At 36.5% G+C, this 23,179-nt stretch overlaps 2 protein-coding genes across 4 annotated transcripts; both read left to right on the top strand.

Moving 5' to 3' along the window:
* The first annotated feature begins 204 nt into the window (after positions 1-204).
* On the top strand, positions 205-8,289 carry LOC104894539 (protein NETWORKED 1D). 3 transcript variants are annotated; one of them, XM_048643980.2, is made up of 4 exons: positions 205-447; positions 1,196-1,370; positions 2,134-6,215; positions 6,970-8,289. In XM_048643980.2, exons 2-4 carry the CDS (start codon positions 1,283-1,285, stop codon positions 8,122-8,124), a joined length of 5,325 nt encoding a protein of 1,774 aa, XP_048499937.1. In that variant the 5' UTR covers positions 205-447; positions 1,196-1,282; the 3' UTR covers positions 8,125-8,289. The 3 variants fall into 3 exon arrangements, with proteins under 3 accessions (XP_048499937.1, XP_010679099.2, XP_010679098.2); XM_010680797.4 differs by having other exon boundaries at positions 206-527; XM_010680796.4 differs by lacking the exon at positions 205-447 and adding an exon at positions 1,064-1,105.
* Positions 8,290-12,402: 4,113 nt separating this feature from the next.
* LOC104894540 (protein DETOXIFICATION 55) lies at positions 12,403-14,342 on the top strand. The gene is made up of 2 exons (XM_010680798.3): positions 12,403-12,447; positions 12,537-14,342. Exons 1-2 carry the CDS (start codon positions 12,403-12,405, stop codon positions 13,980-13,982), a joined length of 1,491 nt encoding a protein of 496 aa, XP_010679100.1. The 3' UTR covers positions 13,983-14,342.
* The last annotated feature ends 8,837 nt before the right edge of the window (positions 14,343-23,179 follow it).

A 23,179-nucleotide genomic window follows, 5' to 3' on the forward strand; every position in this document is an offset into this window, starting at 1 on the left:
CCTAGTCAAAATTAAAAGTGTAAATAGTGAAAAAATAGAATTGTTGCATTTAATTCGAATGAAAGAAGTAATAAAAGAGAAATAGAGAGAAATTATTTCCTAAAAAAGACGTATATTATATATCTTGATACAATCATATTTAAAACGTACGGTGATATCTATTTTATTACGGAGGAAGTACTAAAAAAATTATACAAATACATCTTGTAGTCTTGTGTACAATAAGAATTGTTTAGTTGGAGACTCCATAAACTAAAAAAAACCTCAATAATTGTTTTTCTTTTTCAGCGTGACAGCCCTCCAAAGGCTTACAACAAACAGTAGAAAGCTCCCTCCCAAAAAAAAAAAAAAAAAGTAGAAAGCAAAGAATAAAAGCAAAGCAAAAACAGAGGAGAGAGAAAAAAGAGACACAGAGGATCAGAGAAAGAGAGATCCAACGACAATGGGGTGAGACCTTGAGAACTAAGGGAAGCATTCAACTGGTTTTTTTTTTTCTTAAATAGCTCACAAAATTATTTAATTTTCTGGTGAGTTTTTATTGTTTCATTTTTTTTTTATTCTTTTTACATAATATTGTTTTTTTTTATTTTGTATTTGATCATGTTTGTTGACTGCTAAAATGAGGAGCTAAAATATTTTTTTGATTTGGTGTTATGTGTAATTATGACCGTTGTCGTTTCATGATTTTAAGATTTAGACTGTCACAATTTATGTCTGGATTCATTTTCAGTCAATTGTGTTTAATGGGATTTTTTTTTGTTTTTCCTTTTTTCTTGGAATTCAAGGTTTTTTTTTTCTTGGTTTTGGAATTTTTAGTTGATGGGTTTTTGCTAAAATTGGGTTTGAGTAAATTGAATTATGCAAGATGATTTCTTTTTCAGGGATCAAACATGGGTCTGAGTAAAATTTGGCTGTTTTTGTAGTATACTTTATTTTGTTATTTTGCAATTTAGTTTGGAAAATTATATTCATAAACTTGTTGAATTTTTCTGATCATTTTGAATTATGCACTTGAAAACTTGGTCAAATTTTACTAAATTTTTGCTGTGTTTTGATCTGGCAGTTTGATCTCTTTTGAAAGTTGAAATTCTAGTTGAATATTCAGGTAGTTTGTTAGGGAAATTAGTGTGTTTATAACATGATGAGATGTTTGTACTTAGTTTATTGAATTGAGATCATTATGTTTGGTTTACAGGTACAGAAGCTAATTCTATGTTGTAAGGGATTCAGGCAGTGTGATCAGGCTGGCATTGTGAAAATTGAGATAGTTCTGGAGTGAGTAATGGCGAAAACTAAAGACATGTATTCTTGGTGGTGGGACAGCCACATTAGCCCTAAGAATTCTAAATGGTTGCAGGAAAATCTCACAGGTTAAGCTCATTACCCTTTGCTTTGTTTTGTTACAATTTCGACAGCAGCAATTGTAGTTGCTTGTTACTTTGTTAGCTTATCAGCTTGAATGAAGTCGAGGTTAGATGATAGCACTACAAGCTTGTGAACTTGTCAGGCCATTGACTTAGTGTCAAGTATGAAGTTTAAGGGCTTTTTATTTCATGTGTAGTGTATTTTTTTAGGGTAGATGGAATGGTTATGTTCTATGTTACTCGGACTTGAATAGTCTTGTCTGAGACGGGTATGTGTCCGCGTGTTTGACTTGGCTATTTTTGTGGAAAAATTCCATGATTTTGATCCAAAATGAGTGTCGAAGTGTTATATGCATGTTGGAGTGTTGATGATTTGACATGGGTGCTTGAGGTAAGATGAAGAGTCCAACCAACATAATATATATTGTTCTCCCTGTGGCTGTGTCTTGGAATCATTGTAATGTCTATTCTGGATTCATGTAGATGTGATGCTTATCATGAATGATATTTACTGTCACAATGTGTATGGAAATGTGGACTCTTAATTGTTGATCAACACTTGATCTTGACTCTGAGTACGGAATTGGAATTATAACATCTTTAACTCTTAATTGTTGATCAACACTTGATCTTGACTCTATGGAATTGACATTATAACATCTTTAAAATTTATCCTTGTATCAAATTCTTCCCTTGTAATCTGCAAATGTTTATGTCAATTTTTCCCTTGCTAGCAATGGTAATTGACTCAGCAGTTCATTTCCTACAGATATGGATAGCAAAGTGAAAACAATGATTAAGCTCATTGAAGTAGATGAAGACTCTTTTGCAAGGCGAGCTGAAATGTATTATAAGAAGCGGCCCGAGCTTATGAAGTTAGTTGAGGAATTCTATCGTGCATACCGTGCTTTGGCTGAAAGATATGATAATGCGACGGGGGTGATTCGCCAGGCCCATACAACAATGGCAGAAGCATTCCCCAATCAAGTCCCTTTTCTTATGAATGATGATGGGCCTGTGAATGGCACGCACGATTCTGATCCCCGTACACCTGAAATGGCTCCAATACGAGCTTCATTAGATCCGGATGAATTGCAGAAGGGTGCACTGGGTCTATCTTCATCAGATTTACTAAAAACAAATGGGAATTTCACAGGCGAGGCTGGTAGATTAGGACCGAAGCAGCTGAATGGGTTAGGGAAGGCAAGAAAGGGCTTGAACTTTCAAGAAGTGGAGAAGAAGCATCATGCTGAGACTCAAACTTTGACTGAATCGGAGAGATTAGGAAGATCAGAGACTGATATTCAAGCTCTGAAAGAAGCCCTTGCTAGATTAGAAACTGAAAAGGAAGCTGGTTTGCTACAGTATAAGCAGACTTTAGAAAGATTATCAAATCTAGAGTCTGAAGTCTCACAGGCAAAGGAGGATTCTAATGGACTGATTGAACGAGCAAGCAAAGCTGAAGCTCAAGTGCAAAGCTTGAAGGAATCCCTACAAAAGGTAGAAGCTGAAAAGGAGGCTAGTCTGCTACAGTATCAGCAATGCCTCGCCAGGATATCCAACTTGGACAGCCATATATCTCGTGCAGAAGAGAATGCCGGACATCTTAATGAACGAGCTTGCAAAGCCGAAGGAGAAAGTGAGGTGTTGAAGGAAGAGCTTTCTCGATTAAAAGATGAAAAGGAAGCTCTTCTTGCAAAGTATATGGAGGCTTTGGAGAAGCTAGCGAGCTTGGAGAACAAATTGTTGTTAGCAGAGGACTATGCCAGCAGGACTAGTGAAAGAGCTGACAGAGCTGAAAAGGAAGTTGAATCTCTGAGGGAAACCATAACCAGGTTGACAGAAGAGAAGGAAGCTGTTGTTTTTAAACATGAGCAGTGTTTAGCGAAGATAGTGACGTTGGAATGTGAAATTGATCTTATTGAGAAAGAGGCTAAAAGGCTCAAAGCTGAGATTGAAGATGGGGTGGCTAAGTTAAAGGGAAGTGAAGAGCAGTGTCTTCTGTTAGATAGGTCAAACAAGTCTTTGCAGTCGGAGGTGGAATTGTTAGAACAGAAATCGAGTATTCAGAACCAGGAGCTATGTGAAAAGCAGAAGGAATTAGGTAGACTTTGGACATGTTTGCAAGAAGAACGCATGCGTTTTATGGAGGCTGAAACTGCTTTCCAGTCACTCCAGAATCTGCATGCGAAAGCCCAAGAGGAGCTCAAGTCTGTTGCTGCTGAGCTTCACCAGAAAGTTCAACATTTGAAGGACCTCGAAAATCAGAAGAGAAGTTTAGAAGACGATGTCCAGATGGTGAAGGATGAAAACAAGAGTCTTAATGACCTTAACCAGTCCTCGGCTGTTTCCATAAGAAGCATGCAAGAACAGATCTCTGACTTGACGGAGGGAAAAGGGAAGCTAGAACTGGAATTGGAGCTTCAGCTTGATCAGAGGAATGCTCTCCAGCAGGAAATTCACTGTCTTAAGGAGGAAATAGATAGTCTGAGCCAGAGACACCAAGAGGTGTTGAGGCAGGTGGAATCAGTGGGCTTTGATTCAGAATCCTTTGGTTCCTCTGTGGAAGAGTTGCAGCACGAGAACTCAAAACTCAAAGAAAGTTTCCTGAGCAGTGAGACTGAGGTAGCTGCTGTAAAGGAGAAGCTAAGGGTAATGGAGAAGCTCGTGCAAAAGAATGAGCTTCTGGAGAATTCACTGTCGAATTTGAATATTGAGTTAGAAGCAGCAAGAAAAAGGGTGAAGGAGTTGGAGGAATCCTTCCAGTTTCTTCTTGGTGAGAAGTCTACACTTATTGCTGAGAAGGGCTTTCTTATATCCCAGTTACAGATTACAACTGAGAATATAGAGAAACTCTCAGAACATAACACTTATCTGGAGAACTCTCTTTTTGATGCTAGTGCTGAAATTGATATGTTGAGGACGAAATCTAAGAACTTAGAAGATTCATGCAAGTTGCTTGGTGACCAGAATTCTGTCCTTGTTACGGAGAAACTAACATTGGCATCTGAGCTGGAAGCAACACACAGTAGGTTGGAAGAATTGGGGAAAAGACATACAGACTTAGAGCAGAGGTTCACTGATCTGGAGGAAGAGAGAGAATCTACACTCCGGATGGTACAAGAATTGCAAGTATGCTTAGATACTGAGAAGCAAGAGCACACTAATTCAAATCAGTCAAGTCAGATCCGAATGGCTGATTTAGAAAACCAGATTCATCTTTTACAAGAGGCAGGTGATTACATGAGAGAGGAGTTCGAAGAAGAACTAGATAAAGCTGTTAATGCTCAGTTCGAGATCTTTATCTTGAGAAAGTGTATACACGATCTGAAAGATGAGAATTCTTTATTTCTGAGGTACTCTGAGAAACTTCTGGAGGCATCCAGATTGTCTGAGAAACTTGTATCGGAACTGGAACAGGAAAATCTTAATAAGCAGGATGAAGTTATAGTGCTGTCTGGTCAAGTACAAGGGTTGAGAATGGGGATCTTTCATTTGTTAGATGCACTTGAAACAGATGCAGGTTTAGCAGGTGATGACTATGACAATGAGGACCGAAGAGTTATCAACCTGATACGTGGAAAACTTGATAATATTAAAGCATCTCTGTGTGAAGCCTGGGATGAGAATCAAGAACTCGTTATTGAGAAATCTGTTCTTCTTGCAATGATTTCGCAGCTTAAACAAGACGTGTGGGATCTGAATGCTATTATCCACACCCTCAGGCAGGAGGTTGAAAGCAGGAATGGAGAAGTTATTCTACTCCAGAAGGAGATTCAAAAGCTTCTGCAGAGTAATGAAGAGCTGATTTTCAAAGTCAGGGAGGGAGCTGAGAAAGAAATTGTTCTTCTCACTGATATGGAAGACCTCCGCGAGAAGCTTTATCATCTGCAAGGGGCTTATGACGATCTACAAAAAGAAAATTGCAAGGTTATTGAGGAAAAGGGATCTTTGATGAAGGCATTTGAAGATCTGGAGGAGGAGAAACACAAAATTGAAGATGAATGCTCTTGTATGGTTGGGGAGGTAGTTGCGCTGGACAATCTTTCGTTCATTTTCAAAAAAGTCATCTCTGAGAAATCAAAGAAAGTCGTAGAGTTGACTTGGAATATCGACAAGCTTTGCAGCGACAACAATATCCTTGAGGAGAAAGTGAGAATTGTAGAGAGGACACTGGAAGATGCTCGAAGTAAAAATTTGAATTTTGAGCTCTCATTAAAAAATTCAGAGAATGAACTGAAAGAAGTGAGGGTTGCAAATGATAAGTTGAAGGATGAAATAGCTAACGAAAAGAATCTTTTGTTCTTGAAAGAAAAGGAGCTCGTTGAAGTACAGTCAATAAAAGAGAACCAGGAGATCCAAGTACTTGAATTGTCCAAGAATTACGCTGAGCAACTGAAAGAATGTGAAGACCTTCATGAACTTATTGAAAATTTAGATTCACAGATTTTCAAAATGCAGAAGGAACATGAAGAGAGTGAAGCGAGAATACAAGTTTTGAGTTCAGAACTGCAGAAGGGAAAAGATGAGGTCAAACTATGGGAGACTGTGGCAGGAACTTTCTTCACCGAGCTACAGAGCTCTAGTGTACGGGAAGCATTGATCAAAGAGAAGTTCTCTGAGCTTTTGAAAGCGTATGAGATCCTTGAAGAAGAAAGTGATTCCAAATGCGTGGATATTGTTCAGTTGAAAGGAAGAGTTGGGACCCTGGAAGGTGAAAATGCTGCAATAAAAGCTCGATTGGCTGCAGATCTCTCTGCCATTGTGTCTCTGAAGGATTCCTTGGCATCTCTTGAAAAGCATGCTAATTGGCACAGAAAGAATCACAAAACTGACAATGAGGAGAATGAGGTACCACATTTCTCTCTGATATTAAACCCACCCCATTTTGTGAACATAGTGGTTGTTTGTTTGCGTGTAGAAAGTGATACTTCGTAGGAAATTTCAATTGCTAGGAAATAATATGTCGTGGAAAGTATGCAGAGTGTATGGTTTAATATGAGAAGTAGAAATACCTAGGGCGGCTAGGTAAGTTAGTAATCCCTCCATTTTGTATTGAACTTCCCATGAAGGTTGACCTCCTACATTATTGTCAACCAAACATTTTTTTAGGTCTCTACTTCTCATGCTTCTTCCTGTCAACCCAACAGTTGTTAAAAGTTTCTATCGGTGTGGACAAGTTGTTCAAAGTTTCTATCAGTGTGATATAGACTTCAACTGTAATGGTGTGATCTTTTACTTTCCTCAACATCAGGTAGTTATAGGATTTGTAATGTACCAAGTCTTGACGACATCAGGTGTTGTACCAGTTATCACTTGTCCACTTCAGCAGTGATCTAAAATTTGAAATTTATATCTACCCTCTTTATATTTGCTTCTATCTTTTAGACATCCCAAGTCAAGACATATTGCTTCAAAAAATTATGCTTCCAATTAATAGCTTTGTGAGAGGGTTGGTGTAACTTCTATTTATGTTGCCGACCTCTTTACATATCCACCTTTTGCCTGCTAGTTGTGTTGTTTGAACTCACGTAACATAGAAGTGACGGAGAAGAATTGCATGATTTATGTTCTTTGATAATGCTTACTTTTGTCATGTTTTCAGGGTGTCACAAGCAATCAAAACTTGAGTGAAGATCAGCCAGTTGTGTTGGTCAACTTGCATGATGTGCAGGCTAAGATCCAAGATGTGGAAAAGGCGGTTATAGAACTGAAGCAACAAGCAGAAGAGGAAAACTCTGGTGTCCGTTCTGAACTTGACTCAGCATTGCGAGAACTTGAGGCACTAAAATCTCAAAGCAGCTCACGTCGTGGCAGTGGAAGATTAAGTAGGCGCGTTGCATCAGCACATAATCCAGAGGAAAACAAGCCTCGGAAAACAAATCCTGATGTCTCACATCCAGAGGAGGAGCTTCTGATGAAAGACATCATGCTTGATCAGGTATCAGATAACAACTCGTCTTTTGGTAAAAACAGAAAAGTTATGGGGTCTGATGATCAGATACTTGAGTTGTGGGAAACTATGGACCAAGCTGGAAGCATTGACCTCACAGTTGGTAAGCCTTCCATTGTTCATAACAAGTACTCTCATCTCGAGTCTCTAAAAGAGAACCGGAGTGGCCGGCCATCAATAGAATCAATGGTGGAGAAAGAACTGAGAGTGGATGATCGACAGTTGAATCCAAAGAGATCTCTGAATCCGGAGCAGGAGGATAACAAGAGAAAAACCCTAGAAAGGCTTGCTTCTGATGTTCAAAAGCTAACCAACCTTCAGATTACAGTCCAAGATTTAAAGGAAAAATTGGACAGTACTGAAAACACCTTTGGAAAGGGAAAGGGTACTGTTGAGTGTGATGGCGTCAAGGATCAACTCGTGGAAAGTGAGAGTACAATCCTAAAGTTGTTTGAGTACAGTGCAAAATTGATGAAGAACATTGAAAATTCTTCAACGGCTTCATCTTTCGATGGCTCAGTTACAGCTGATTCATCAGAAAGTGGGAGTGGTAAGAGGAGGAGATGCTTGGAGCAAGCAAGGAGGATATCAGAGAAAATTGGAAGGTTGCAGCTTGAGGTGCAGAAGTTACAGTTTTCTCTAATGAAGCTTGACAATAATAAAGTGAGCAAAGGTGGGACCCGAGTAACTGAGCGAAATACACGCGTTCTTCTACGAGATTATCTGTATGGTGGATCGCGGACCCCGCGCAGGCGGAAAAGGACTCATTTCTGTGGATGTGTGCAGCCTCACACTAGAGGAGACTGATGTTCTATAAGCCTAGGAGTTTGATCAGTTTTAGCTGTTCCTGTAATTTTTTTCCCAATCTTTTAGAACTTGTTGACCTACATATGATCTCTTTATTTTTATGGGAAAGAGAATCTCGTGTACAATATACATGTTTAAGAAGCTAGTTATTCATGATTAGATTAATAGATTTTCTGACAAAATAAAAAGCTTTAAAGGTGGTTCAACTTATTGAATAAATCCATTAACCTCTTAGTTGGATGAAGAAGTTTTGAAGGGAAGGGGAGAAAAAGCGGTTCATTTTCATTGTGTGGAAACTACTATCATGTCACAGATGGCATATGAGTTTATGATAAATATTCACATAGTCAATCAACAAAGTCTAAAGTAATTTTTTTTCCCTTCAAGCTTATCTACTACGGTACCAGAATGAATATTGATCTCCACCAGGTAGACGTAACTCTTTAGTTGGTATACGAAAGTGCATACTATAATTCTTCTGTCTATCAAATCGCAAATCGTCTCGGTAAAACAGATCAAACTTGTTATTATCAAAATGATTTGAACAGTTTCGAAAACCCAACATGCATACATAGATGTTATCATAAGCTTTCGAAACAACAAAGGGATATAATGGAATATATATTTTTGGTCCAAAACAACAATGTGAGGATCAACCTTATTTCTTTTGTAATTTGTATAAGCAAATTAAGTACTATAGTAGCATGTGACCAGTGTATACTGACATTAGCCTAACCGTACTTCAAATCTATTTTGGTTAAAAAATAATCATGCTGAAAAAGTATCAATGCAAATGTGAGCAATGTCGCACATTTTTCTTAAGGAGCTTGCTGAGTGAGCAGCATAAGTGCATCACACATTACACATGCTCTATGTATATCCTAATTGTTTGATTCTTACAACGTGGGGAGATTAGGGAGTGATGTGAAGAAAACAAACAAGTGAAATAATAATATCATGATTATTTTGATACTGTCCGGAAAAGGAAAGAAAGTGTTATAAATATATAAATCGGAGGATAGGAGTCTGGAAAAGGAAAGGAAGTGTTATAAATATATAAATTGGAGGATAGGAAAATGTAGTAGGTCGTGTTATTGTTATGAATTACCCTAACTTATCAATTTTTTTGTCATGATAGAGTTCTTTAGTTCCATCTTTATATATAAATTTCAATTTACTATAACATCAACCATTAAAAATATCGAGCCATTGAATTTCGTTTATAATTGGAAGAATACCATATAAAAAAATAGCACCAAAATATTTATACTAGTAAACTCAAGGATATACAAAAAATTCTGAATACATCAAAGTAGGTAGTAAATAAATTGAAACTTAGAGGTATTTGGTGAAAGTGAAACAACCATTTTTTTTTAATATTTATTTACATGTGAAGGTAGACTCAAGGATAAAAGTAGGAAATAGCTTTGCCAACTTCGTCTCACAGCTAATTTGGATGGGTTGTGGAAGAACCAATAACAATTAAAGTTGGACAAGATGTGGATGGGTAAACATCTTAGAGTTAGGCCATTCATAAAAGAGGGAGAAGAATCTCAGTGTTCGATACAGGACCAACATGAAAAAAATATACGTCACGTACTAATGTTTTTTGCCATTGTAAATTTGTATTGCATTAGAGGCTAACAAACCGCGTCTCGTTATATACATAACTAGTTGATACAATACTTACTCAAAAAACATTATGGACTTAATTGGACTGAACTGAATTGAATTTGTCTGAACTGAAATGAAATAAACTGAAGTGAAATGAATGAAAACTGTGAAAGAAAACTAACTAGACTGAACTGAACTGAACTGAATTGAATTTTTATTAATTCAGTCTAAAAGAACAGACCCTAAATACTTTAACTAGACAGGCTCAAATAGTAATTAGATAAAATTGGAAAACTATGCATTGCTTTCATCATCATATATATGCTGCGATTTCACTTTGCTATGTTAAAGATAGTTAGAGGGCTGTAAATATATTCTCATCTGTGATATTATCACTAATCAAGAAACTAATACAAGTGCGAGGCATGATAAGAGAAGAGACCAACTATTGTTAACTCTGTCGGAAGTTGGGGCTTAATACTTGAAGCTTTAAGACCAAGACACAATTGGAGTAGATTTGTGAACTTTACTGGTGGTTGGAGGGATCTTTTCGTCATAAACTGCGCGAAAATATCTGCGAATCAACCTGCATTTCTTTGTGAGATAGAGATAGTTACCAACTGTTCATCCGCCCAACATCAAAGGCAGCTTAACTTTTAATCAACCTGTACTAAAGGCAGAATAGATAACAGAAAGATCTTATCAATCAGGTCAGATGATAATCTCCATCATTAAAATAGTAAAGAGCAAAGGAGAAGTGTAATCTGTCAAGAGATTTGTCATTAGTTAGCACAAATAATTGGATAAAAAGATATAACCACTAAGCTATGATATTACAAAATGCACATGCAATGTTTTAAGCAGATGTGACTGACAGGTATGGCCGCATGGGATGTTCGAAGTTACCGGGAACTAATATGTAAAACTCCCCTCTAATGAACCATGAATTTGTCCAAATTAACTTCAAAAATATATATGGATGGTCAAGATTAACTTGTGCAAACAGAGGCTCTTTCCATCTAATAGGCAGATACGAAAGGCATGGGTCTCACCGTCTCATTGTCTCAGAGTTATAGGAAACTGTTACATAACACTCCCCACCAAATAGCCATGTGTTTGTCTCAGATTATCCTAAAATTTTACATGGGTCTTTAAGAGTAAATAAGTAACTAGTGCAAACAGAGGCTCTTCAATCTAACCCAACATAAAAAGATCGAGAACAAAATAGATTAAAAAGAAAAGCCTGTTGCTCCTTACCCAAAAGTAGTAAAGCAGATAAAGCAAAAGTAAAATAAACCTTAAAAGACTTACAATGGCAAAGCTGTAGTAAATACACTTTTCAGTGAAAGAAGAGGCCTCTATTGCATAAAACAGTAGAAATAGATGTGCTTGCCTGACTATAGCAGACAAGTGAGCAAAGCACAAAGGTTTGCCAGTAACTGCATATATCAAAGATTTAGTCAACATTTTTCCAGATAAACTCATTGAATTCACTCTTCTATAGTCACATGTATCTAATAATGCGATTCTAATCCTCCACTAAGGAATCCAACTACCTATGAATATCAATCACTAATATAAAGCAGCTAAATGTCCCAAAATAGTGGTAAATGGGTAAGGATTGGTCGACCCAAACATGAACTGCCCAAAGATGCTAGTAAAAGATAAGAGTCTTATGCTGACAAAATGAGGTTAGTTGTCTTAATTAGCTTTCCTGGGCAACTAGCATTGGGAAGCATTAGGTGTATAACTTTGATATCTATTACAAGAATCATAAAAAGAAACGTGCAACTCTGATATATTCTAAAAGTAAACTTGTGATGCAGACAAAATGGAACCAATTTTTGCCAACTTCCCTTTTGTAATCCTTTGGTGGTACCAAGCAAAGAAAGTTAAGCACCGTTTTGGGTAATTCAAACAATCAGCAAGCTGCAATACATTTCCATACTGATTCAATACGATTGCACATGGTAAAAAAGCTGCACATGGCATATTAAAAATTAGCAAAACGTGGACAACCCAGTCAGTATGATTTATATTCCCACATTTTAAAGAGAAAACAGTACAAACAACTTATCAAAATGCAGAAAAAAAAAAGTTACCTCTGTAAATAGATAAAATCAGGTAGAAGATCAACCATTCATAGGCAAACTATAAGTACAATTTGCTATGTAAAACACATACAGGAAAGTCGTACAACACTAAATTAACAAAAACAAGATTTCATTCTATGCACATGGTTCATAGTACCGATAAGCCAGATTAGGCAATAAGGGGTAATGAAGACTTTCACTCATGATTTATTTCAGTATATGGAAAATTTTACACCTCGTTACCAGTCCTATAGAAAGTATACTAGCAATTTTTGCCATAAAAGCTGAAAACTAAGGACCACCTATGTAGTGTGGATTCTAAATGTAGAGTGTCTACAAGATAGCATGTTCTATCACAATGCTATATCTAAATTAAAAAAAGATTTTTTGACGAAATTAAAAAAAAGAAAGCACAAGGGAATAGGACTCTGACAGTGCCTTCATGCCTTATAAAATCCTTTGCATTGTCCTAAAACTCAGCACACATGCTACTTTGACCCCATAACAAAAGAAATATCGTGATCTTCAATGCTTTGCTCCTCCTCTAATTATTAAAAATATAAGAGAAAACATGTTAAAGTCATGTAGCAGTACAAATCAGGCAGAAGCTACCGAGGTATGAATTTTTGTTTGTTAACACTGTCAAATAAATCTGTTCTTTATCTGGCAAGTTTTGACATTTTTTACATTGAACTGTTTTTCTAGGTGGTAGAAGAATTAAAGAAAATGTCAGATATAGGACTCCCAATTGTGGCCATGGGTTTGGTGGGCTACCTTAGAAACATGATTTTGGTTGTATGTATGGGAAGGCTTGGAAGTCTGGAACTAGCAGGTGGAGCACTAGCTATTGGCTTCACCAACATCAGTGGCTACTCAGTTCTGTCAGGCCTAGCCATGGGAATGGAGCCACTTTGCAGCCAGGCTTTCGGTTCCTGTAATGTATCAGTCTTAAACATTACTTTGAGGAGAACAATAATACTGCTATTGACTGCTTCGCTACCCATTGGGATTTTATGGTTCAACCTTGAGCCTTTCATGAATAAGCTTCACCAAGACAAAGACATAACTTGTGTTGCAAGCCTATATTGCCGATACGCAATCCCAGATCTCATAGCCATTAGCTTTCTTCATCCTCTCCGTATCTATCTACGTAGTAAAGGGACAACCTGGCCATTAATGTGGTGCACTCTGCTCCCTGTTATGCTAAATATCCCTATAGCCATCCTATTATCTTTCAAACTTCATCTAGGCGTTCGGGGTTTAGCTGTTGCTACTTTCATCACTGACTTTAATGCTGTTTTCCTCCTCCTAGGTTACATTTTCTACACCAATAGCAAAAAAGAGCCAATAGGTGTGCCATTACTATCACAACATACTACAGATTCAAAACCTTCACTGGGAAAGGAATGGAGAACTCTCCTTCAACTTTCCATCCCAAGTTGTTTAGGTGTCTGCCTAGAATGGTGGTGGTATGAGCTCATGACTCTTCTTGCAGGTTACCTTGAAGAACCACAGGTCACGTTGGCCACGTCAGCTATAGTTATACAGACAACTTCCCTCATGTACACCTTACCTACTGCACTTAGTGCATCAGTGTCAACTCGAGTTGGACATGAGCTTGGAGCAGGTCATCCTAAAAAGGCTTGTTTGACAACAAAGTTAGCCATAGGTTTAGGTCTATTTAGCTCACTGTTTGGTCTCCTATTGACAACCTTTGGCAGAAGAGTATGGGGAAGTGTATTCACCGAAGATAATGCAGTTTTAAAACTTACAGCAGCTGTACTCCCTATCATAGGACTATGCGAGCTGGCCAATTGCCCACAAACTACAGCTTGCGGAGTTCTTCGAGGGAGTGCAAGACCTAGTATTGGAGCAGGAATAAATTTCTATGCATTTTACATGGTCGGTACACCAGTCGCCATAGTTTTAGGTTTTGTTTTAAAACTAGGATACGTAGGCCTTTGCTACGGACTCCTAGCAGCTCAAATAGCATGTGCTGTCTCTATTCTTGTAGTTATATACAAGACAAACTGGGAAACAGAGTCCTTGAAGGCGATGGACCTAGTGGGACGTGCGCCAGCAAGCAAAAATCAAGCATGCAATTATAATGAAGAAGCTGGATATCTAAGAGAGGTGGCTTGTCTCAAGTGAAAAACATGTGAGAGACAAACAAAAATCATAAATTCAATACAACCGATTTTATTAGTCCCATTATGTTCTACCATGAGTTGAATTCGTTAGTGTTACATGTACAAATGAGATGAACTCGGTAAAGATAGATCCTTTCATTTAATGAGGATTCTTTTTAACAAAAAATTCCTATTTCTTCCTAGAACATTATCACCTTAAGCCTACACAAGAAGAAACGTGCCCACTGTAGAATAAAAGACATGACGATATTTGGTATGCGAAAAAGGAATAATGATAGTTTTTCCATTTTTAGAAAGTCCAAGAGAAAACCTTAGAAGTGAAAGTATCTAATTATCTTATCATCAGTGAATGTTCAACCCTCCACGCATTTAGATATATAAGGGCATGTGGACAAAACATTTAGGTATAAAGACAGCATACACCCGGAACTCGTTTCAGATAAAAATATCTGCATTCTATTTCTTTTAGAACCAATCTAAGTTCACATTTGATGCCTCACCAGATTTCTGGTGATCCATACTGAGATAGTGGCAGGGTGCAGATAACTTTTCTGAATGAACAGTTGCATTTGGCCTTCTTTGCTAATCGATGTTTAATATCATAACCAAAATAACATTTCTTTATCAGACCCCTAATACCCCTTTTTTTTCTTCTTTTTTTTTCAAATAAGGGAAGATAACAGACCATTCCTTGCAGAATGGATCACCAGAAGGCTGACTAGGCATCAATAAACTAAGATCGGTTGTAAAGGAGACAGGATTCAGATATTAATTTCAGAATTAAGTTTTGAGTGTAATGAAAGACACACCTGAGTACTATTGGGAATCACTAAGGGACTACTAATTTTGGAACAGAAATAAGATCAAAAGGACTACAATTTTTTGCACTGATTCGAAGGAGTACCTAAATTAACATGCCAGCAGGGTAATAACCATGTAAGGGCAGCTATGCACTATTCCTAGGACCCTTAGAAGTAAGTTATTACACATTCATGCCTACACAAACAAACACCTTTTGGAATCATAACAAAAATTAAGATCACTAAAGAAGTAAGCAAAAACCACAGCATGTTGATCACACTTCAGTAGGTCAGTCTGTTTAACCTCTACTAAATGAATTCTTTATTACACCTGGACAATCCATTCATTCCAACTAACCAACTCAGTCAACCTTCAGAGTATGGCCATCGCACACTTGATCCCCAGAAAGTCTAACATCTTTGAAAAAATGGCTGAACTCAATCCTTGAAAATGGACATTTATGGGATAGTTTAGATCCGAGTCCAAGTAGTATATACAAGATAACTAATTGCCATGGAGTTGGAAACATGTAACCAGAGTAAAGCCACAAGGAGGTAGCAACTACATTCCAACAATTCTCGATCTCTTCCAACTATAAACATCACAGACAGCTAAACGAAATGCGCACTATTCTGAATTTCCGATACATAAATCTTATCTCACCCCTCCCAAAATTGACATAAAATTTGCCTGAATACCTCTTAAATTGTGGCCAGAAAGTACCATCAGCCACTGCATTTAACTTATTATATCAAGATAAGCACCGATAATCGCTCCGCAACTTTATTCAATAATCTAACGCCATTTCTGTTAGCATTGCCATAGCTATGTTGGTAAACTTGTTTTAACTCGCAGTTAATAATCGCAGCACAATTTGTAGTAAATTCTACATCTCAGCTACTAACAAAGCAATTCCAGTATTCCCGCGCATAAATTATGTCTACTTAGCATATCTTCTTGCTCGAAATTCTCCATATAATTTGCTTATGTGCAGACAAATCAAAGCGGGAGCATAAATTAGTCGGCACTCAATTCAATTCACAACGATTAGTATGTAATTAAAGATTGCTCCAACAAAATACAAGGAAAATTGAAAGCAACAAAGAAGCAATTTGGCAGATTGAAGAAATAAAAAACCCTAATTTAAGTAATTCGTGAGACATTGAGTGACGGATAATGAAATTACCTAGCAAGAGAGAGAGCTCTGTAAATGTTGCAAAGATGAAAGAGATAGAACTCCATTGAAGAACGTAAACATGGCAGTGATATTTTTCGCCATTGGAGAATTGGATTCATGGAATCGTTTGTGCAAAATGAGCAAGCTGAAGATGATTATTGATAATCCCGACGCAAGTAATCTTTTCATCTTTTGTATTGTAAAAACGGTTTGTAAGTTGTAACCAGTTTGTTGATATTCTTTTTTTTTTTTGGTGAAAAAGGGGAAATTGCATTTAAGTAAACATTGTTTCAAGCAAACCTCTCGGCTACAGTCATAGTAACACTACTAATACAATCCTCCTCATAAGGTATTACACAATAATTAGGAATCTCGTTGAAAACACTAGCTACCCTATTACATATTTGGGGGTCTTCAGTTTGTTGATATTCGCGGGTTGCAATTTCCCGAGTCATTGCATATTTGCATCATAAAAAGTTATTGTAAGGTGCTCTATGTTTGAATCCCCTCTCCTTTTCTTTATACTTTGTACTGAGTTTTTCCATTAATTACATTTTTACCGTTTTTGAAACTTTGGGGCATTTCGAAAGTTTGATTTTTTTTAGAAATAAATAGTAAATTGAAACGAGACCGACACACTTTTTTGTTACTAGAAGAAATGTTTTCTTTAAAAACTTACTTTTTTCTTTAAATGTCTTTAGATCTCTCAAAGTATAGCCTAATAATCTAGTATCAAAACTGTAAAATATTGTGTTTCTTTCCCCCGCATTTCCTCAATTTTAGAATTTACGTTTCCCTGCATCTACGTGTCTGTGTTCGTCCGTCACGTGTCTGTGCAACTTAGTCTAAAACTTTTTTATAAGGTTTTAGAATGGAACTATATGAAACTTTAAGAACTTATTTGAATTTATCTAACATGAAAGTTATTTATTATTAATGTTATTGTGCACCCGAATAACTGAGTTGCTAAACTCCGTGCTAGTTTTTCCTACTAACGCCCTAATACACTCAAAATGATTAGGCGTTCTGTAGTTGCATTTTTCGGGACAAGAGTGATGAGCGTATGATTTAAAGAGGAGTGTAGACGTCCAAGGTGAAAGAAACCATGAATAGCAAGACAAAACCGAGGACCTACAATAGGCCAATAAGCTTGAAAAGAGTTGGCTCCAAAGCCATCAGATCCCGACACTTTATGGGGGTTCATATCAAAGAAGATGAAATATATATCATCATCAGAAAATGGTGCTAATAGAGTAGTAGCGTCAGACTTGGTGACAAAAGGCTTGACAAAATTGAGGTTGATTATCCGAGAATTAGTGGTATCTGAAGTGAATCTTTTTTTGAAGTAATTAGTAAGAAGAGTTTTAATGCCGGTTAGCGAATCAATCCATTGACTAAGAGTGTATTATAGGCGGAATATGGTGGTTTTAACAATTCTTTTTTTCATCTTGTTATGGAAGAATCGTGAATTACAATATCCTTGAGTTAGCCATTGTTTGTGACCAAATTTGCCCCAATTAGACTGGCAAAAAAGAAGCAGTTTTTCTCTTTGCCGTATGAGACGATTAACCAAGCACGAGGGTCTAGTTGTCAGGTCAGCGAGTCGGGATCCAGGGTTGAAACGCCCTGGTTTGGGTTAGGGGGGCAACACACCCAAACTTTTAGGTATATGCATGCTATTTAATATATCAAGTCTGTTTTAGTTTCAGATTTAGGTCCATCTGGTTAGGTTGATTAGTAGCATACTATATAAACCCTATAATTAACTTCTGCTTGTATATTATGTAATTTGTACTCTCTCCTAAACCTAATAAAATCATTTCTTCTCTTGATGAGTACGTAGCTAACACATTGTTAATGAAACACATTAATTAATTTCGCATTTGTACTCTCTCCTAAACCTAATAAAACCATTTCTTCTCCCCATGTGTACATCCATGTCTGTATAAGTATAAGCAAAGAATTCAGCATAAATTTCGCATTTTTCACCACAATTCATAGGAAATGAGCATCACAATTCAAAACCCCTCAATACCACGCAAAGGCTGACTTATTAATTAGAATAATTTTTTCAAGTATTAATATATAAATTATGAGTAAAACTAGTAAGATTTATTTGTTTCATAATTGTTTTGGATAAGTTCTTTTGAAAAATGAGTGCAAGTAGATTAGATGGATATAGTACGATAGTATATATAAATATACATATATAGAGGGAGATCGAGAAAGATATAATCATGATTTTAGAAAGAAAAGTTACAGTTTTATTTATTCTTTTGCACTCTGGGAAGAGTACATATACAACCCAGCCATACATTACTAGCAGATTAATATATAAGATCAGCTAGTATTATAGAGAATACACCAGCAAGCTATGATCGCACACACCAAGCCATGATTGTTTATATATAGCAGCAAAGGCCGCAACAAGAGAAAGCAAAAGTTAGAAACAAACAAGCACAAGATAATGTATCAAACGAACATTATTGTGCAACAAAAGCAACACAATTAGGTAGAAATGATCAAATTATGATAGCTCAATCATAATATATATAGTCAAGCATCTTTACGGCAGTTGATAGCTTGATAGCTCAGACGCATTGTCCACCATTGCAGGTCAAACCACTACCTGGGCAGCACGGAAAAGTAGAATCACAGGCATGTCCTGCGTGATCCTCGCAATCTGCACAGGTACCTTCATGGCATCTAAGTGGCGCACAACATGGAAAACTAGAATCACACGCATGTCCTACGTGATCCTCGCAATCTGTACATGTACCTTCATGGCATCTAAGTGGTGAACAACAATGTTATAACGGATGTGAGAGAGAAACAAATAATGAATGCAAAAAACAATAAAAACAGACACCAGAATTACGTGGTTCACCAATTTGGCTACATCCACGGCAGAGAGGGAGAGAATATTTTATTATTATGTGAGGAAAACCAGATTACAGAGAGAAAAGAGACTAATTCGGCGCTTAAAACCTAGGTACAAATAACTTAGCGCTCAAAAACGCGTTTCCGCGTTATCCGCTGACCCGCCCCGGCGCTCGGGCGAAATCCGCCCGACCGGGCGGTCCCCAGCTCTTCCAGATTAGCTTGCGCGCCCGACCGGGCGAGATCCGCCCGACCGGGCGAGGCGAAAACAGTTTCGTCAGTTCTTCGTAAAACTGACATAACTTTCTCGTTTCTCATCGGAATTGGGCATATGACCTATCATTGGAAAGCTCTCGGAACAAGCTATCACCTCCACTTTGAATCACCTCAAAATCATTTATAGATTGAGAGATATGTCCATTCAAAGTCAGCCTTATGTCATTCCTTCTTCACGCATTCTACCAAACACCTTCAAGGCACCATTCAAGTCACTATTCTTACAAACAATCTGGTGCCGCACCACCACATGGATCACCTATTTCCGAGCAGATCACACATTGGAAAATACCGGGTGCAACTTGTACGCATTCAAGTCCATCACAACAATCATTTGTAGCACTGCCAACCACGCATGTACCACCAGCTACGCCGACGCATGCTTCCACCTTAAAGGCTACGATTTGGAGCATCACAACTGAGAACTCCAAATGAAAGATATGGTCAGCTTATATATATTGATACACTCATTGATAGTTTAGGTTGTTAGTACCAAATTACGAAAATAATCACAATCACCAAGGAATTAATGCCATTCTCAATATATATGTAACTCCTAATATTTACATTTTTTTAGGGAAACTCCTAATATTTACACGTGATAGAGTATAAAATTATTACGAGGACTCCAACTATCAGCTTAATCTTTTGGTTAAGTTGATCTTATGACATGGTATCAGAGCAAGCTTGACATAAATGTCACGAGTTCAAATCTCATCCACCTCTCCTTTTTAAGTGGAATATATAGTGTCAAGTATGAGAGAAACCTGTGTTGCATCCACACTTATGGCCCAATGAGCTCTCGCGTGAAATAGAGTATAAAACTATTTTTAAGACTCCAACCGGCCACCAGCTTAAGCTTTTGGTTGAGTTGGTCCTATAACAACCTGAAATTACTATTATTCTCAATATATATAGTATTAAAAATATTTGATATCACTATCCATATATAATCTTTTTATAAGACAATTTTATATATAAATTAATTCTGATGAATCATATTAAGAAGATTCTTTAGTTACTACTACACGTGTATTATATAATGTAATTAACAGATGAATATCTTGAATAAGATATTAGCGTCTAGGGATACTTGCTATTTAAAAGAGATTCAATGTTGAGTCATATGCAAATTTATATGACTTCATAAATGGAGTATATAGTTAGATTAGTATAATTTATAAAAATTCAGTCAAAGGTTCACCTTAATTGTAGATGCAGAATAACAAAGCAAAGAAACATATAGAGGAAGCAGTAATTAACTCATTATGACTTTTGGTGCGTACACACACAAACATATAAAATTTACAATGGAATATTAGAAGGATGAAAAAACAACCTGATATTAGTAATATTAGAATGAAAATAGTGGCTTTCGTGGTTCTTTTATCCATTTCTTGTAGTATACAATGATTTCTTATTTCTGTTTTTAGGAGGATGAGTTTTTCCAAGTTAAGCAGCAGTTGTTATTTATACTAGCTTTTTATACGCAGCATATGGTTTTTTTAATGTGAAAGTGTTTAATTTCATTGTATATTCATATAATTCCACTCATACATACGGTATATGTTGCCACTATGTGTTAATATGTGCAGATAGTAATAGTTGTTTGCATAAAAGAAAAATAAATAACTAATGTCAACGCTTATGATGGAGATAATATGTATTTATTTGTAAGATTATTTTTTCAGGCACAGATGTGTTGTGATATCAGTTTGTTGACATAAGATGTTGCTAAGATTTTTTTTAAAAGATAAATTTCATTAATTGAATGTCAAACGATATCTATGATAGATATTAAACAAAAATAAGATATGATCAAAACAAGATCAAATCAATTTCGTTACCTTATTGATTGTTTGGTTCAAGCCAAGTAATGGAAATGAAGTGTAACCATTACCTTTAAGTAATGGATTTTGTTACTTGAGGGGGAGGGAAAGGTAACAAATTGGGGGGAATCTATTACCATCAGGTAATGATGGTAAGGGATTGATGTGGGGTTGAACCAAACAAGAAGAAATGGAATCGATTGGTAATTGATTCCGTTTCTTGAAATCCAAAAATAATGAACCAAACGAACCTTTAGTTACGATGTATTATAGAATAACTAGTTATTAGGCCCGGGCTATGCCGCGGGTAAGAAAAAATTTCTTTTATAAATATAATACTTTCTGATATTAACACTAAATATAACTTAGTCTAGTGGTTAAGACTTAGTATATGTACTTGAGGTCTCGGGATCAACCCTTAGTACGCAATTTCTAATTTTTTTTTTGTTGTACATGAATTACATGAACTAAAACTCCCTACAAAGAGCTCCACGTGACACAGTTTCTTGTTTATGCAAACTTTTTAATATATTTATATAGATAGAATTATGAACAATAGAGATTCAACTTGGGAAATGTCACAAATCAAGTGTATTCTTACTTTTTGTAGGTTGATTATATATTGAATGATTAAGTCAATTGATAAATATCAACTTAAAGTATACCCATTAGTTATATCAACATCTTAGCGACATCTTATGTTAACAAACTGAAATCACAATACATATGTGCCTAAAAACTATGTTAGTAGATACAAATTCTCCATGAAAAGCGTTGGTATTATTATTGTTTTTCTTTTATGTAAACAAACATTATTATTATCACCTTCTAGACATCTTCACACATTAACACACAGTGTCGATATATATTGTATGACCGGATTGAATCATATACTACACAATAAAACCACTTGACATTTAAAAAAACAATATGCCGGGTACTGAAAAGCTAGTATAAATAACAACAATTTCATAACTTAGAAACTCATCCTCCCAAAAACAAACATAATCAGAATCATTCTTTGTATACTACATCACTAATTACTAGCAATGGATAAAAGAACCATGAAAGCCACCTTTTTCATTCTTCTAGCAGGTTTTTTTTTTCTCTTGTTTCTAATCTTTGATTGTTAATTTTATAAGTATGCATGTATGGTTGTATGCACTAGGAGTCCTAATTACTACTATTTACAGGGGTGGTTCTTGACCCATGCAATCACGGCGACGGAATAGAACCCCCAAAATATATATATTTTTAATTGTTTGAATATTAGACAAAAAGAAAACATTTGAATTAGTAGTAAAAGTGTAAGGGAAGGAATAACGAGAACATGAAATTCATCAAAGTTTTGTTGTTTAAACTTTTGAAGATAATCGCCATGAGCCAGCGGTAAAAACAAATCTTATACTAGCTTCTATTTTTTTTGAACTACAAATGAAGGGCCCAATTAAGAAAATTGTACAAGCCCCTATTATTTTTGCCTATATTTGCCCTGCCCCTGACTATTTACTGCTTCCTCTATCTATTTTGGTTCCCCTTGTATAGTGAAGGTTAAAATTTGACCATATTTTTATTTTGTACCATATATATACTTACAATGTCAAATAGATTTATGATTCAACACACTTGACAACTTTTTTTTTGAAATGACTAGTATCCCTTGTTCACAATTATTTCAGATTCAAAATTTTATCATGCATGAAACGATTACGCAACTATCTTTATTTTGTAATTGAAAACTAAGCTATCTTTATTTTGTACAAGTATATGAATATAAGCTGATGATTTAATTTCTTCCGATTTGTTTGGAATTCTTAGTGGTGATACTCCAAATGGTGGCCTTTAAGGTGGAAGCACAGTGCAAAAATTATCATGAATCATGCGTTCCTGACAACTGTTGTGCTGGACTTGCATGCATACAATATTCACTAGGCCTATATCGATGTGAACATGATCCGTGCGGCGTGGTTACTAAGCCATGTGACTCTACTTTTGACTCAACTGAGCAAGACGATTGTTGCAATGGACTTAAATGTCATGACTCTACTTGTGTAGATTGCGAGGATCACGTAGGACATGCGTGTGATTCTAGTTTTCCATGTTGTGCGCCACTTAGATGCCATGAAGGTACCTGTGCAGATTGCGAGGATCACCCAGGACATGCTTGTGATTCTACTTTTCCATGCTGCCCAGGTAGTGGTTTGACCTGCAATGGTGGACAATGCGTCTGAGTTA

This window comes from Beta vulgaris, chromosome 5, assembly GCF_026745355.1.
Source record: "Beta vulgaris subsp. vulgaris cultivar EL10 chromosome 5, EL10.2, whole genome shotgun sequence".
Taxonomy (NCBI): domain Eukaryota; kingdom Viridiplantae; phylum Streptophyta; class Magnoliopsida; order Caryophyllales; family Amaranthaceae; genus Beta; species Beta vulgaris.

Excerpts from the sequence above, each read along its gene's own strand:
- LOC104894539 (XM_048643980.2), top strand. The coding sequence starts at position 1,283 with ATGGCGAAAACTAAAGACATGTATTCTTGGTGGTGGGACAGCCACATT. Across the intron at positions 1,371-2,133 it reads GTTGCAGGAAAATCTCACAG|ATATGGATAGCAAAGTGAAA; the intron begins GTTAAGCTCATT and ends CATTTCCTACAG. Across the intron at positions 6,216-6,969 it reads CTGACAATGAGGAGAATGAG|GGTGTCACAAGCAATCAAAA; the intron begins GTACCACATTTC and ends TCATGTTTTCAG.
- LOC104894540 (XM_010680798.3), top strand. The coding sequence starts at position 12,403 with ATGTTAAAGTCATGTAGCAGTACAAATCAGGCAGAAGCTACCGAG. Across the intron at positions 12,448-12,536 it reads ATCAGGCAGAAGCTACCGAG|GTGGTAGAAGAATTAAAGAA; the intron begins GTATGAATTTTT and ends CTGTTTTTCTAG.